Here is a 17031-nt window from a genome sequence, read left to right as displayed (position 1 = left end):
TTGAAGTTACACTACTGATAAAGTTTAAGTTCATCCAGAAACACAAAGGAAAATGCAAAGCCTCAAAAGAAACATATTCAAGCAAATGCCTCAAACCATTTGGACATGTTGATTGACCTGTAGAGTGAATTGATTGTTGCAAAATTCATTCTTGTTGAAATGTTTTCTTATGTTTACATGAAAATCAAAAGGGCTGGTCTCCCATATTAGGCCTAAGCCTAGACGAAAAGGAACTTCCAACAGTGACTCACCATAAGCACTGCTATTTAGTCCAAGACAAGGTTTAATCCATGTCTAACATTGTAGTCCATTATTTACCCAACTTGGACCGTATCTTGAACTGAAAACTGACCAAAATGCAATATGAGATAGTAAAACACTGACTAAAGTGAAAGATTCATCTCTAATTAGGCTCAGAGCTTTAGAGCATGTCTTGTTTCACACTACCAAATGTAGTTATGGGGTTCACTAAGTTTAACCGTACCAGTGAAGATAATTTGCCTTAAATTCCATTTCTTCTTTAAACCTGCTCTCCCATTTACCTTCATCTTCCATCTCCCTTTTGAGAAGAGGCAATGGCTGAATGCCCTAAATGACTTACACAAGTACATATAAACTCTTTGGTACTAGAGTAAGATAAATAGAGGAGGACATTCCCCTAAAACATCTTATTTACCACCATATTACTCAACACAAACTACTGTGTTTTTATGGTGCTTCTCTGTGTACCACATGTAACAAAACACATAGTAAATATACAGTACAGAAGTGTACTGTAATCTAAAACTCATCAAACCTAAAATCACCTCTCAGAAAAGGGTGATAAAGACCAAGATGAAGGGTGCAGTTTCAGCAGAAGAACCTGGGATTCAAGAGGAAATCATGTTCAAACCAGTGCTTTAAACCAAGTGACAGACATATCTACACCATATGTCAAAGGTACTTGCCTTCACTTTCCTTCTTCAGAGAGTTTACAGTGTTAATAACTTCTCATTTGCATGTATTTTTGGACCTTTTAAATGTTTTAGTCTGTTATTTAACTAATCTTGACCTGATGAGAACGAATACATGTCCGGGTGATTTGTTGCTTTAACCTGAAATGCTGTAGCATTTAATTAAACTCATCAAAATCAAGCACTTCCAGCCATTTTTCAAGAGCTTACCAAGAAATAGACATGGCATAGTCACATCACAAACAAAAAAAAAGATGAAACAATTAAGAACCACAGTAAATGAAAATGTAAGATGATCCAAGATCCAAGATGATTCAAGAAAAACGAAAAAGATGATCCAGTTGTTGTTATTGAAGGAGTCCATGGGTTCCAAAGTGTGATGGACATCGCATAAGAAGTCAATAAAGGAGATAAACAAACACACCAAATCTGGGAAATGATGAAGCGCTGATCTATAAGCAGCTCCTGTATGAAAAAAAGAACATGTTGAAATTATTAGAGACAGTGGGATATGCCTGAATGTCATCCAGTGCTTAATGTTGAACAGTCTTAGACAAAGGCCATAGTTATGTGTTAATTAGGTGCATCTACTTTGTTTACTTGCTTACAATGGTTATTTTATCCAAAACACCTACCATATGGTATGTGTACAATTTCTAGCTTATTTGTTTATCTGAAACTTATCAGCCCCCCTCTTGCCCATTCGTGGCAAGGGGCTTCCCTAAGACCATCGCTGACCAGATATTATTCTCAGCACAGCAATGAAGTTCTTAAACAGGGTATACAGTGACTGGTCAATCTGATCTGCAAAGGGCCGGTGTGGCTGCAGGTTTTCACTCTAAACAAGCTGAAGCACACCTGACTCTATTTGTTTAATCCGTTGATCTTAGATCTTCAAACATTTCATCCAGTGACCTCCTGCTTTGCTGGAATGAAAACCACACCAGTGCAGCCACACCGGCCCTCTACAGATAAGATTGGACACCCCTGTCCTAAACTTTAACAGCTCAGTAAAACCATTTCATTGTAAGCAGGTCTGGAGACAAATGTGAACAGCACACAATCTGTTAAACTATCTGTGAGACAAACTGAGCAACATTTTACTTGAACTCTGCTTCATAACATGGACATAACCATGCTATAAACAAGTCATGGCAGATGTCTTATGCTGTCACGAGTTGTCAGAATTTGAGAAATCTAACATGTAACATAACATTATGGCATCTGTCATGACAACTACCAGTAATGACAATAACATGACACTGTTTACTAGACATTATCTGTAATGACAACATATGATAGCTGCTATTATATGTCTATGATATTGTTATGTCAGTGTTATGAAGCAGGCTTTAATTGAATTCAGCTGAATTCAAGACATTGGCAAGAGAAACTCCCTAAGTTCAAGAGGAAGAAACCTTGAGAGAAACCAAAACTCACAAGGGGAACCCATTCTCCTCTCGTTGACTCTGGATGGCAAAACAATAATACAACAAGAGCAAAATGAATAAAGTATAAGATTGGACAATTATGTACAATATATATATATATATATATATATATATATATATATATATATATATATATATATATATATATATATATTGTGTACAATATGTATATATACATATATATATATATATATATATATATATATAAAGTGAATATAAAACAAGAAGTGAGCCTGTCATTAAACAAATTTTATTTAGAATAACCGATGATAACCAATGACAAATGTTGGTGGCCTATCAGGGTAATGAAGGACTGATCTATGAAAACTAGAGAGAGTTTAAGAGTTCAAGTAGAAGATTACTAAAAAGTCTCACACTGATTTCAAACACATGTCTAGGGAAGTAATTGAGATCATATTTAGAATATTTCTGTCCTCTGTGACATCTTGTAGGTGTTGAGCTGGAAACCATAGATCACCCATGCACAGTTCTCTACAACTCTAAAAAGTCCAGCATCGATGCTGCACATGATACCTGCTATCAGTGCAACGTACTGCATTACCACTAGCATGTCAATGTCACTACCATGCTAAGAATGGTGCACCTCTTGGTTCAAGTGCTGCACAAATCACATTTGAACTTGAAATCTTGGTGTAGTGATCCATTTCTCAGTGTTATGTCCCAGAGCTTATAGGACATGAACATATTCCAGCCATTACCTATCACATTGACCGGTTTGTTTATCTGATTTTCACTGAGCAAGAAGCCTCCAGCCTGCCTCTTGGTCCTTTCCCTTCTGCATAAGGTGGGCCTATAAAAAGGCTGACATCCCTGCACCCCTGCCTTGATAACCAGCAGCAGCTGGCCTAGCCCTGTATCAGCACAAACACATGCCACACAGCAGCTGACCTTTCTCTCCCTCTTGCCACTATGCCAACCAGCTCAACCAAGGTCCGGCTGAGCCCATACAGCACCCTTCTATTATGCTCGAATGCTGCAAAGTATTATGAAGATAAAGAATTATGAAGTGGACCATTATAATATGTCAGTCATGCACTGGCTTCTTAGTAAACATCCAAAGTATGCTTGTAAAGAAGAAAAGTAGTTCAGAGTGTATTTACTGAATGCTTTCCAAATAGTCTGTCAGAGAATTATGAACGATCTTCAGGACCAACAGTCCCTCATCCCAAAATAGAAAGCAGTCATTAACACATTTTCTTCCAGCATGTTTTGATATTTGGCTTGAACACAAGTTACAATGCACCCTCTGAATAGCCTTGCTGAAATAGTCCACTGTGAATAGCCAGATACTTCTTCAGTTTACAGCAGCATATGTAAACAACATTGTAAATATGGCACTTTAAGTCACTGGCAATTTGAATTCCATACAAGCAGTGAAGATGTTCACATGTAAGTTGATAACACATTTTGGGAGTTTATTAAGGTATTATTATCATTCCAATAAAGCCCCAGTCAGAAAATTTGAAATGGTTTATTCATTATGCATTTGATAACACTTTACTGTAGAGCAGCGTACATATTATCATAATTTGCAGCAATACCTATCTTAGGTAACACTGAATGACTCTGATATTGGATCATGTCACGGCACTTTTTGAGTGAAATACAGCATGTTTGCACAGCTGTCATCGTAACTTTGTGTATTTCACAGTGGCATAATGCTGATGATGTAACAGCTTAAATCTTAGAAATGGTAAAGTGAACTTACTTTATCTAAGGGCCACAGAAAACAGTCACTCTTATTCGACCTGCCTGACTTGGCAAGCTAGAGTGCTCTAAAAGCACTGTTCTTGGACCACCCCTGAATACAATTTGTGCCTTGTTTATACATTACTTCCCAAGCTAAAATAACCATTTATTCATTTGTACTAGTAGTAGTTAGAACAACCAGCAAAGTGAAAACTTAACCTCTTAAATTCCCAGGCTTCTTACATACTACGGCTTATTATTCAGTAGCTACAGGGACTTCAGTGCAAACTGGCTTCTTAGTTCATTGAAGTGTGTAATAAAACAATGGCCCCCCTGCGGGCCCTGGCCATTTATGTGGTTAAGTAAAACAAGCAGAAGTACTCAAACATTGGTGTGACAAAGATTACTGTCTCTTTTCTTTATGTGGGTCAGTATTTAGTATTTTATTTAGGTTCCTGCTTTGTTTCATATCCCTTCTTTTAGATGATAGCGTGAAGTCTTATAGGCGTGGACTGCACAAATATCCTGTTCAATATGTTCTTTCGGGTGGCCAGAGCGAGGCAGGTTGTGAGCTCTTCCTGTCTCTTTTCTCCACTTCTGTACATTTTGTATGCTTGATTTTGGAATTTACATTTTATCTTCCTCACAATGCAATCCTTCTCAAAACATTTTTAACCAAGAGACAATATTTGGGACAGATTCAACACAATTTTCAAGTTTTTAAAGCAATATCTTTCACAATGTTGTGGCTTTCCAGGAGTAGTGTACATTTGGATTAGTGTCCCAACAAGTACAGTGGGGAGTTAGGTGAAAGGGTTCTAGCTTACTATTGTGCAGTTGGAACCCAAGTATATGATCCATACACACTCTTAAAATGATCTTAAAATGGTCTTTCAAGGGTTCTATTTAGCACCAAAAAGGGCTCTGATATTGTTATGATGTCAAGAGAACTTTCTTTAGAAGTTTTTTTAAAAAGGTTCTATATAGGACCGTCTACCGCACATTCTCTGTCAATCTAAAGAACGCTTTCATGATCTAAATAACCCTTTAATCATGTTGATATGGCACTCCGTTTCCCTTGTGAATTCTTTTGTACCACCATTTGCTGTCCGTTTAACAACCAGTATTTGAAAAACGCGAGTGAGCCCGAATCTTCCTTTAAAAGTTTACTTGTAGACACAAAATAAACAGTACGTCGGACTCGATATGGCTCGGTCAAAAAACTGTGTTGCTTCCCACGTCTCTAGCTGCCATATGACCTTAACGCACAAGCAGCAAAAAAATAAATAAATAAATAAACAAATTCTTTAAAATATCCACATTACCAAATTATGCATTTTAGAAAATACAATTACCATGAATTCTTATTAAATTATCTTTACCATATTTTAACCATTTAACTAAATCATTACAACAAATGAACTAACCCTTAACTGGCTCTTACACATGTAAAAGGTTCTTTGCGTGTTCACAGTTCTGTAGAGAACCGTTTTCTTTACTCCAGGACCTTAGAAGAACCATAATTTTTAGAAGTGTAGACGAAATGCTTTTTTATTTATAACTAGAGTGCTAGAGCAGTTTTTATAGAGTATACATTAGTAACAATTCAAGAAGTAACACTTACATTGTGTGTGGCCTTATCTGTGCTCAACCACAAAGCTCATGGTGGTTCCGTCGAACGAGGGAGGCGCGATGATCCTGGGCCCCTGCTGAGAGGTGATGCTGATGACAGGCTGCTTCCCGCTGGCCACTCTGCTGGAGCTGGCATTTTGAACACCTGGAGGTGTCTGCAGAGACTTCTCAGAGGGCATGTAGTAAGGCCCCTCCATGTAGGCTCCATCTCCCAGCTGTGCCGCATGACCTTTGTCTCCTGTGTCCACCTCTGACTGCACAGAGAGCTGAGACTGAATCCTGGCTGGAATCACCGTGGTGGGCATGTATCCTGGGTAAAACATGTAGGTATGACCATAAGCTCCGGGGCTGAGGGCCAGAGGAGAGATGGGCATGGGAACAGGGGTCATTGGGGGCTGCTGTGGCATTGGGACATCTACATACTGCCCCGTCTCTGGATCGAACAGCCGCCTCGTGGCTGGCTGCACTGGAGTGTCCACCAGGTAGTAACTGCCAGTAGTGGGGTCCAGAAGCATCTTCCGTTGCGTGGTCTGGAAGTGTTCAGTGGGGACTGGAGAAGGCTGCACAGTGGGAGAGAAGCAGATAACATGAGGTGTTGCAGCTTGCATGGTAAGAGGCAGAGGGTGATGGTAGATGGTGGCTGTTGGGGTATCCAAGGGCCGTGTCTCCATAACGATGCTGGAGCGTTTTGGGGACTGATGACTCTCATGCTGTTTGGCATCACCGCTATGTGCCACATGTGCGGGAGGACTGACTGTTTGGGTCTTGCTGCCTGGAGAAGGGAAGGTGTACACAGTGGTTTTATCTATAGACGAGGCAAGCTGCTTGGCGGCAGGTTTCACAGGTATGGTCAAGTAACTCTCTGAATCCGCAGAAGAGGTAAACTGCACTGGGGTGAATCCAGCCTCGTTGCCGTTTGGCCGCTCCCTCTCCTCCATTGTAGACTTTGGCTGGGAGATCTTTAAAGACATTGGCAGCTTCGGAGACTTAGGGGTCACAGCTTTAACATTAAGAGATGCTGACGATGAAGTATGCACCTGTGGGGCCTTTACAGAGCTTGCGGTTATTGGCGCTGATATTTTCTGACCAAGGCTCATGCTGGATGTGCTCTTACCAGGAATTCCTGCAAGATGCATCACAGTTTTGGGGCCATTCCGTTCCTCACGGCTGAGCAGCGCATGTGATACCTTGAAGCTACCTTTCTCTTCTTTTTTGAGGGGCACCTCTGCTTGGACCAGGTGTCTTCCAGCAGGTGGAGTTCTTGAGTATGAGTCTCGTCTCATGGCGGCTGAGCCAGTGTCCCCCTGCTCTCCCTCTGAATTTCCGTGCTCCTCGCTAGTAATGAGCGAGAGCAGATGGGTGTCCTTGATGGCCTGGGGCTCAGTTTTCCTCTTCCACTCTTTTTTGTCAAACACATAGAGCTGCTCCATGGTCTTCACCGCAGCCTGCAGCTTCTCCAGGGCTGCCATCTTAGTGTCTGCCTTCCTCTCATCCATGTCACTTGCTTTGTCTTGCTTCCTCGTCGCCTTGCACGTCTCTATTTTCAGTCCAGATGACCCTTCTTGCTTAATGTTGGCTGAAGTCACTTGGACAGGAGGTTTATGGACTTGAAATATCCCAATTTTAATGTCGTCCTTTTGCACCTGCGGAGATGACGTGTCAAGCTCTGGTGCATCCTCAGCTGGCTTACATTTGGAAGGCTCAGAGAAGTTTCCACTCTGCTTCGAGCTGCTGTTTGTGTTCACAGACTGACACTTGATGACTATGGGCGAGAGTGAGGCTGGGTTCCCCTTCAACAGTGAGCTCTGCTTGGAAATTTTGTGCTCCCCGTCCGCGCTCTTGCTCTCGTTCCCTTCCAGCGACACGAAGTGATACGAGCTTTTCACGAGCTTCCTCACGTCCCGCACCTGATGAATGGGCGCTTGCAGTTTGCCCTTGCTGTTGTCTCTCACGTCCCTCACGGTGAAGTGCGGCACGCGCTCGGACGGCTCGGTCCTGAGCGCTGCCGCTAGCGCGTTGGCCACAGTTAACGGCGGCTCGCTCTTGTCGCCCCGGGCGCTGCGCAGGCTGATTTTGATCTCGGGAGGCTTGGAGGTTATTGCGCGCGGCCCCGCTTCCCCAGCCGTGCTCGACCTGGATGCGCCCGCGAGCTGGATGCTAGGTACGAACAGTCGCGACATTTTGGTGGCCTTGCCGCTCGAGCTCTCGCTCCCGCTGCCCTCGCGCTCCTCGTGAAACCCAAACTCGCCGTCCCTCCACGACCTGAACGCGCTATTTTGGCTTCTGGGCAGCGCGCCCCCGCGCGCTCCTTTTTTAGCCTCGCCTGGAGACTCGCGCGCCGATCCGCCGCCGTCCGCTACCTCCGCCAATTCGTCTAAACACACGAGGCTGATGTCCGACTCGCTCTGCCGGCGTGACTCGCTCCTCTCCTTGTCCTTCTCTCTCACCCTCTGCTTCTCCTTGCCCGCTTTCTCCGGCTCGTGGATCTCGCCTCTCTCCATCTTGCGCTCGCGCTCGAACTGCACCTTCTTGGCGAGCACACTTTTGAGCAGGCTCGAGGCGAGCGCGGCGCGCCGGTGCGTGTCCTCCATGCCGTCCGGCGCGGGCCTTGCACGCCGCAGCACTAGCTCGAGCTTGTCGCCGCACGCAGCAGCCGCTCCGTCGGCGCTCACGAGACTCCCGTTCAGCGCGAACACCTCCACGGGCGGCGCCCTCACTCCGCCGCGCGTCCAAAGCGCAGCCGCCGCAGCGCGGTCACCCTCCCTGCCGCCGCCGAGCGGCTGCTGCGCGCGCGCCGACGCCGCAGGCTCCCCCGGGCGCGCCTTCTTGCCGTACTTGAAGTCCACGAGCGCAGACCAGCAGCCCACGCCTTTGCCGCGTTCCGACGCCGACGACTCGCTGGATGTGCTGAAGCTGAGCGCGTACGGGTACGGGTAGGCGAGGCTGCGGAAGGCGCGCGCCGTCAGGTTGCGCACCTCCTTGTCGGCGTCGTCCAGCTCGCTGACCGCGCTGGACGTACCGCTCGAGTGCTCGTGCGCGTCCCTCCCCTTCAAGCGGCCACCGCCGATGTGCAGCCGGCCAGGCACGGCGATCAAGCACGCAGCGCCCTCGCGCGCTCTTTCCTCCTTCAAGGCGCGCCCGCCTCCAGGCTCGTTCACGGCTCTGGCCGTGGCCCTGATGGCCACGTGAACGCGCCCAGCGGCGTTTCCGCTCTCACCGCCGCTCTGTCTCCTGATCTCGGGCTGCGCGCTCTCGGCCTCGTCGCTTTTCGCCCTCGCTCTCTCCTCCTCCTCCTCCACCACCTCCTCCTCTTCTTCCTCCTCCTCCTCCTGCTCGTTCTCCTCCACTATAGTCTCCTCGCGATCAAACGACGCGTAGTCCACGAACGTGTAGACCTGGTGTTCGTCCTCGCCGTCCCAGCTCGCGCACGCGCTCACGTCGCAGTCGGCGTCGTGGTCGAGCTCGGAAAGCTGGATCTCGTGCGTAGTGATGTAGTGCGACTCGTCCTCGATCACCTCGGCGAACAGCACGCGCAGCTCGTGTTCGGACTCGTTGCTCTTGACGCTCAGACAATCGTTCGCGCTCCCCAGGTCGTCGCCACCATCTTCGTCGCTGTCCTCCTCCTCCTCCTCCTCCTCGTCGTCGTCCACCTCGTCGTGTAGGTCCCCGTTGGCGCGCGCGCTCTCCTGGCGCTCTTTGGCGGGGAACTGCGCGTCGCTCGCGCTGACCGCAGGATCTTCAGCAGCAGCGGCGCGCGCCCCCTCCCCCGCGGTTCCGCCCGTCCACCACTTCGTCTGTTTCACGACCGCCACGTGGTTCGCCTCGCCGTTAAAACCCGCTCGGAGCGCGCTCTTCGCCGCCGCCGCGTCCACGTTCACATCCAGCAGGTCCACGTAGCTGGGCTCGTAAATGCGCAAAGCGGTCGGGGACGCAGCCATCGCGCGCTTTACTCTGCGGTGAAGAGGAGATATGGACAGAGAGGGGTAGACGCTAGAGACTTTTTACCCCCCAGAAAAGCCCTCCTGTCCTCCTTACTGCCCTCCCTGCGCTCGCGCGGTTGTCGGTTTGGCTCCAGTGGTCGGTGTGACTCCGACAGACTCATCTCACATAGCGGTGCTGACAGCGGGGGAGCATTCCAGCGTCCAGCTCTGGAAAGTGAGGGCCTCAGGGCTTTTCTACATTTTGAAGGCGATTCTTGCCTAAACTGACCTAAAGTGTTTTTGCTGGGTGCTGCAGCAGCGCCTCTACTGCCAGAACAGATTCTGCTGCCTCGATCTCTGTCTTTAAAATGCACCCAGTCTACAAATATAGAGACGGTGACGAAACGCCGAATCTGGGCTATTTTAAAACTGGGGATGTTGTGCTCGCCGTGTTTTGTTACACGCCGCATACCTGCAGGCCGAGACTCCAACACAACATTTGGACTAAAAAAAGATTCCTGAGCCTTGAAGAGCTTTAGCTTAATGACAGTGACTGTAATAATAATGATAATGATGATAACGGCAGTCTAATGATGTAGTAAAAGCGGCTCCTGTATGTGTTTTGGTGAAACAGCAGGCCAGACGGCTCACACTGTGCTACAGCATGTCATGTGAGAGGGTTTTATTCTGTCAGCAGCGCACACAGGTTTTTTATAGAAATCCTCAAACATGACTGAGGGGGTGATTTGATGAGTTTTGCTGAGCTTAAAAACAAAGACATCCGCGTGTCTGAAGCCCGACTGAGCTGTGCGTCATCACTGTTGCCGTGTGATTCACAGCGGGTCAGTGTGGAGAGTGAATTTTAACCTTAAACAGCAGCTTTTGTGCTGTTTCAGCACCACAGGCCGCGGACAGCGCCACCAGGAAACAACAGAGCATTTTCACCTTCAGAGCACAACACAATCAAATCCCCAGTCAGGGCACTCAGAGCAGGAGATCCCTAACGGGTCCTGTTGGGGGCCCGGGCACATTGTTAGGGAACCAATGGCCAGAAAGATATAAAAAGACGGTACACTACATTGCCAGAAGTATTTGCTTGTCTGCCTTCACACGGATATGAAGTTGAGTGACATCCCATTCTTAATCCATAGGGTTTAATACGATGTTGGCGCACCCTTTGCAGCTATAACAGCTTCAAGCCTTCTGGGAAGGTTTAGGAGTGTGTTTATGGGAATTTTTGTCCATTCTTCCAGGACAGGACTTTGTGCAGGTCTGCAGAGTTCTTCCACACCAAACTCTCTCATCCATGTCTTTATGGACCTTGCTTTGTGCATTTTTTTTGTCATCGCTTCCACGTTGTTATAATACCACTGACAGTTGACTGTGGAATATTTAGTAGTGAGCAAATTTCACAACTGGACTTGTTGCACAGCTGGCATCTTATCATGGTACCATGCTGGAATTCACTGAGCTCCTGAGAGCGACACATTCTTTCACAAATGTTTGTAGAAGCAGTCTGCAGGCCTAGGTGCTTTGTTTTATACAGCTGTGGCCATGGAAGTGATTGGAACACCTGAATTCAATGATTTGGATGGGTGAATGAGTTCTTTTGGCAATATAGTGCAGTTACACTGTTATTTATTGCCTGTATTTCACTGTATTTAACTCTGTCTGTTCCACAGTAAAATACTGTATTCATCATTCAAATCAGCTCGCCTAAAGATACTTTCTGTTATAATTACTTTGAGGTTGAAATTGAGCTGTACTGCATGACAACTAAAGAAGCATAAATATTTTAGTAAAAACATTTACGTATTTTTATTCTGAAGATTCAGGTTTGGTTGTTTTCAAGACTTCTAAATTTTAATGCTGGATTTTAAATTCTTTGCTTGCTTAATTCACTCATTTAAAAATATTTTTATTTAATTGAAATCTATTTTTTATTAATTCATTATTATTTACCACTGAATGCTGAAACATTAAAGTGTTGACAAAAATAATGTTGTCAGATGTGAGTTTTTGGACAAAAACACAGTTAAACTGTAAAATGTGTATTTGCAATTAAAGGAAATATTCTGTGCATACACAGTGCGAAACATGGTGAACACATATGTTGATTGCTTTTGTTTTTTCTTTAAATTCTGCTTTTCTCATTAGTACCAGATTTTTACAGGATTGACATTAATAAGGACATTCCACATATGTTTAATCATTTACACAAATTAAATCATTAAGCTCTAATTAAAGTCATTCAAAGTGGTTTGTTGCGATATACACTCTAGAGACACTTACCGAGTCAGAATTGTTGATAGGAACTGAAGTTATATCTTGATATGGTAATGAACATGTGGTCTGGTGTCTAACACATGGTTCTACAATAGTTTTCAGATAAGATTTTGGCTGAAAGTGATATGTAGAGCATTGTAAGACAAAATAGTCCCCAAAGAAAACATATTTCTTGGGATTTATCCATATTTCACTATTATCAACATTACATATAAAAACTCAGAAGATCTGCATAGATTCACTGCTCATTTTGGTAATTAAATACAACATATCTGCATTGTAGACCACAGCCCCTGGTTCCTCTCATCACCACTGTGAAGACCTGAGCAGTGGCTTTACAGTCACATCAAAACCCTCTGAATGACTTAAATGATATCTCGATCAGTGAGTTATGCAAGGTCTCAAAAATCTTTGGAATTCCCCTTTAACTGACTAAGAGCTGTTGATATTGTATACTCTTAAAAAGATGGTTCTTCAAAGGTTCTTTAGTAAAGGGAATTGTTCTATTTGGAACCATGGGTTCTATATCAGACCATTTCATGCTTAAATACTTGTTTGTATGGTGTAGTTGTTCTTCAGATAGAATGGGTTATATGTGATTCTATAGAGAACCTTTCTAAAAATAGTTCTCTATAACACTAAAAATGGTTCTTCTTTTGTTACAAGCTTGAACTATTTGAGTGTGTATATTACTTCATAGTAAAATCCCCAAAAAACTGTGGTGTCAAATGTTACTCAGTCTAGTAGAGCTGGACTGCAGATCATTAATGTTGGGGGTGTTAGTGCTAAAGTACAAACAACACCAGGAGTGTTAAATGGCCCAAAGCATTGAATATAAACAACACCCTTGTGTGTTTGTACACTGCAAGTGTTCTTTTTCACACAGGTCAGTGTCATATTAATACTGAGAGTTTAACACTATTAACAGTGTGGTTTTTACTCTCTGTAAAGAGGGTCCACATTTAACACGGCTTTACCACATACGTATGAACAATTTAGTTCATCCATAAAGGCCATAATGTGACACCAAGATTAGTAAGTGAAACTGTAGCCTGGTTTTTCTCTTTGCTGTTGACTCTAGTTAACCTCTCCAGCAGATGTTCATGTGCGGCTCCCACGGATCACAGACCAACTAGCATGTCCTATATAAGCACTGTAAAGGCCCTCACATATACAACCAATTATCACAGCATTAAGCACCTCCAGCACTGCCACTGCTTTACTGCTGCACCAGCACAGCTTCACTTTCCTTCACTTACATTTGCAAGTAGCACTTTACACTAGCATTGACTTCATTTGTTTATTTACTTCGGCTTTCAAGAAGTATTTGAGATGTGAGCTAAACAGAAGAACACAGATTTGGTTCCTAATGTATGTTAAACAGCCGATACTATTAAGAAAACTTTCAAAACCATTCACTCCCCAGTCCAAATTTTACATACAGAAAGTAAGTGCCAGAAACAGCTTGTTTGGAATCTATTTTTATTTTTGTTTTTCTGATGTCAGAAAACAATGTATTTATACATTTCCACCTATTCTTTCCGCTGTAGTTTAGCCCCAGCCATTCATATTGTCGTTCTAAGTAATGTTTCAGCTCTGACTGGTTTTTAATAAGACACAATACAAAGCAGACAGTCAGTACCAAGGTCATGTACAATAACAAAAACAGCCTGTTTTTAAGGCCAGAACATAATCAATGCAAGAATGTGAACGTAAATGATAGCGGCCAGCCAATGTATTGCAAAGACCCTGCAGTACAAATTCACTTACACCTCTGTGGTGGTTTAAAGCGGGCTAAGAAGACGGATCAGAGCCTCTGGGAACAGAGTCTACTGTTATCCTGACAGTCACAACTGTGCTGCTTTATTTGTTCTACTGGAATAATGAGGTGATGATGTATTATATAGGAAATCAGTTCTGTGGTAGACTTGTCTTGTCAAATTACTGGTCTACACTGGCAGCTGGTCAGATTAGTGCACGCTAGTTGCTTGAGATACTGCAGCTTGGCCAAGCTAGGCTGTCACTGTAGTGCCCCCTGCTAAAGAACTTAGAATGCAGCTTGTACTTGTGCTACATTACAAACTGCATCATAGCACATTTTTGAATGCAGTGGTGTATGAAAAAGTGTGTTTGTACAGTTCAGCATTTGCGGTCACATACTTGTGTTTCTGGCCTATTGGATGGAGAATGGTTATGTATGAATGAATGGTTTCTATATGTAATACTACACAGATGGCTTCTTAATGTCTTAAGTGGAGCTCAGGGGATGAAATAAAACACAGAGAGAAAAGTAGAATATTTTAACCTCTTAAATGGTTGGCTCAAAGTTTTATTACACACTTCTATAACCATCAAATAGGTCAACCAGTTTGCATTGAAGTCCCTGTAGTTACTAAATAGCAAGATTTGTATTTTATAAGCCTGAGATATTAAGAGGTTAATGTAATCTAATTCTAATGGTGGCATATGACACTGTAGGCCAGTACCTTTTTATTAGAGACAGAATTTAGCAATTGTTCATCCACTCATATATTAAAGACTTTAATTTGTTGGCTTTAGGCTTGATGGAGGCTTCTAGAAAGAAGGCCCAGATTAACCATGTGTTCAGTAAATATCTGTCTCTCATCTTCCTAAGCTCTCTCAATGCCTCCTTGTGTTTGTGTGTGTGTGTGTGTGTGTGTGTGTGCGTGTGTGCATGAGAGAGAGAGAGAGAGAGAGAGAGAGAGAGAGAGAGAGAAAGAGAAAAAGAGAGAGAGCATTAGTAAATATTATAGACCCATAAGAAACTGGTATAAGTGATGGACGTGTGCACTGACACTGGAGCAGGATGTGTGTAGTGTTAGGAGGGACTCTGAGTGCAGACAGAGGCCATCAAACATTTATAAATCTCACATGTATTTATCTGCAGCTGTTGCAGCGGAGTTGTGGGAGTCCAATAACACTGGAATATCTGAGCTCCTCCTGTAGGTCTACTGTTTCAACTCCTAACTGAATTCTACTGAACCTCACCAGCAAGAGCAAGAGCTAAAACAACATCAACTACTCTGTACATTTTCAGTTGTTTATTTGTCTGGAAATCCAAGTGAATCCAAATGTTTTTATTTGGATTCTCAGATAAAGAAAGAAATTAATCCAGTTTACATTTTCCTCTTATCCCAGGTGGACAAGAAATGGACATTCTCTTTCCAAAATCAGTATTATTAGCCATTAAGTCTGAATTTTGGTCCATTTTTATAGATAACAAGTTATCCTACAGAGTCAGAAACCACATGAATAAAGTGGTTCCACAGTGTTTTCACAGTGTGACTTCTATTAGTTTGTTAGCTACATTAGCCACATAACTCCAGTGTTACACTAAAGAATAACACTTAAGACACCAAGCAAGTGCTTGATGATTGATTACATTTTGGACATTTTTTATAGTAAAGGGAAATTTGTGTGAGCTATCACTTCAAAATGCACTGGGGAGTTGATGCTGTGCTGTGTATGATATATCAGGTTTGTAAAGTACAACATGAACAACATAAAAAAGTGAAGAAAAACACATCAGTATAAGCAGTAACATTTTTCAGCCCCAACATCTTTAACACAGACTAAAGTAAATGTAATTCAGTAACAGTGATATTCTTACTGTTACAGCTGACTCCAGCACCTGCTCTGTGGAACAGGCCAGTGGCTGTACTGCTGAGTTCTGTCTTACATAAGCAGACATTAAGCTAATCTGCTGTTTTGGAAATGAAAGGGAAACACACAGTGTTGCTCTCACCACTACTGCTGCTGTCTCCACACACTCAGTAAACACAGGGCATGAAAACCCAGCTCTTTTACCTCTACCTCTGTTTTTCTATGTCTCTGTCACTTTATCTCTGTTTCTATCCCTGTCTGTCTGCCTTTCTGTCTGCCTGCCTGTCTGCCTGTCTGTCTGTCTGTCTGTCTCTCTCTCTCTCTCTCTCTCTCTCTCTTTCTCGGTTAATTAATTATTGCCAGTGTCATTTCTATTTGTAGTCTCTAGGCTAATACTTCCTTTTAAAACTGTCACTTCATGTAGAGTGCACAGAGACGTCTTCATACCCCTCACTGATACTCACCCAGCCATAGTACACTGAACACAGTCAAACCACAGTGCAGATTATCCAGCTATGTTTACCAAGGACGGATGAAGAAGTGCTCTCAAAGGCCTTTTCGAGATACACGTCACCTCTCTATAGTACTTTTATTGAATCATCTGGTCCACCAATATTGTTACAAAGGCTGAATAAATTTCACACAGTTCAGCTCTCTCAGTCAGATCTGCTCTTACCTGTTTCTATTCCACTGTCAGACACTTCAGTCAAAAATGACATATTCTCTGTTGTGTTTCTGTAAAGGGTTCAGGAAAAGTTTCTTCCTTTATTTGTCCAGGTGAAACAAGTCAGAAACAAACTGTGTGTTAATTCATGCAATTCTTTCTGATCTGTCAGACATCTGCGGTTGATAGCTGTAAAAAATGTCAAAACCTATTAATTCACTTCAGCTTTCAGTCAGTTTTCCTCTTTCTTTTCCTTGTTTCATTGTTATTTATGTCTGTTAATTTGCTATTTGTTTGTAATCACTTTGAGCTGAATTTATGTGCATGAAATGTTTTAAATTAATAATAATAATAATAATAAATTACCTATAACAGAATCTAATTTGACATGATTATACTGATTATATGAACATGTCGTTTGGATATTATACATGTCCACGCTTAGACTCAGACACTTGTTCCTTATGGAACGTGAAGTGTGTATCGGGTGAACTCTGATCCTGAACATTGGCTCGAAGGTTGGCTTTGTTCCAGCATGGGGGCTTTCCAGTCCTGAAAGGCTAACCCAGCGATCAGTGTCGATGTCAGAGAGGTGCTGTAGTGGTCACCCTGTCTCACCGTCTGTGCTAACGTGGTTCAGTAAGGTTCAGGTCAGGTCACTTCAGCCCCGTGATTGATAGCACACTGTCAGAAATAAAGGCACTGTGCTGGTAAATTTTTCGATCATCAAGGTACAAGCAGCAGAAATGTACCCTCAAAGGTACAGCAGTGGCTTTATGGTCCAATCGTGT

The 17031-nt window shown here is 43.5% G+C and overlaps 1 protein-coding gene across 1 annotated transcript; it reads right to left on the bottom strand.

Moving 5' to 3' along the window:
• Positions 1-1130: 1130 nt before the first annotated feature.
• c2h4orf54 (chromosome 2 C4orf54 homolog) lies at positions 1131-9684 on the bottom strand. The gene is made up of 2 exons (XM_037543784.1): positions 5739-9684; positions 1131-1418 (listed from the first exon to the last, which is right to left on the bottom strand). Exon 1 carries the CDS (start codon positions 9682-9684, stop codon positions 5752-5754), a length of 3933 nt encoding a protein of 1310 aa, XP_037399681.1. The 3' UTR covers positions 1131-1418; positions 5739-5751.
• Between the last annotated feature and the right edge of the window lie 7347 nt (positions 9685-17031).

This window comes from Pygocentrus nattereri, chromosome 2, assembly GCF_015220715.1.
Source record: "Pygocentrus nattereri isolate fPygNat1 chromosome 2, fPygNat1.pri, whole genome shotgun sequence".
Taxonomy (NCBI): domain Eukaryota; kingdom Metazoa; phylum Chordata; class Actinopteri; order Characiformes; family Serrasalmidae; genus Pygocentrus; species Pygocentrus nattereri.
The sequence above is the reverse complement of the archived record's forward strand: the minus strand, read 5'-3'. Positions and strand labels throughout refer to the sequence as shown.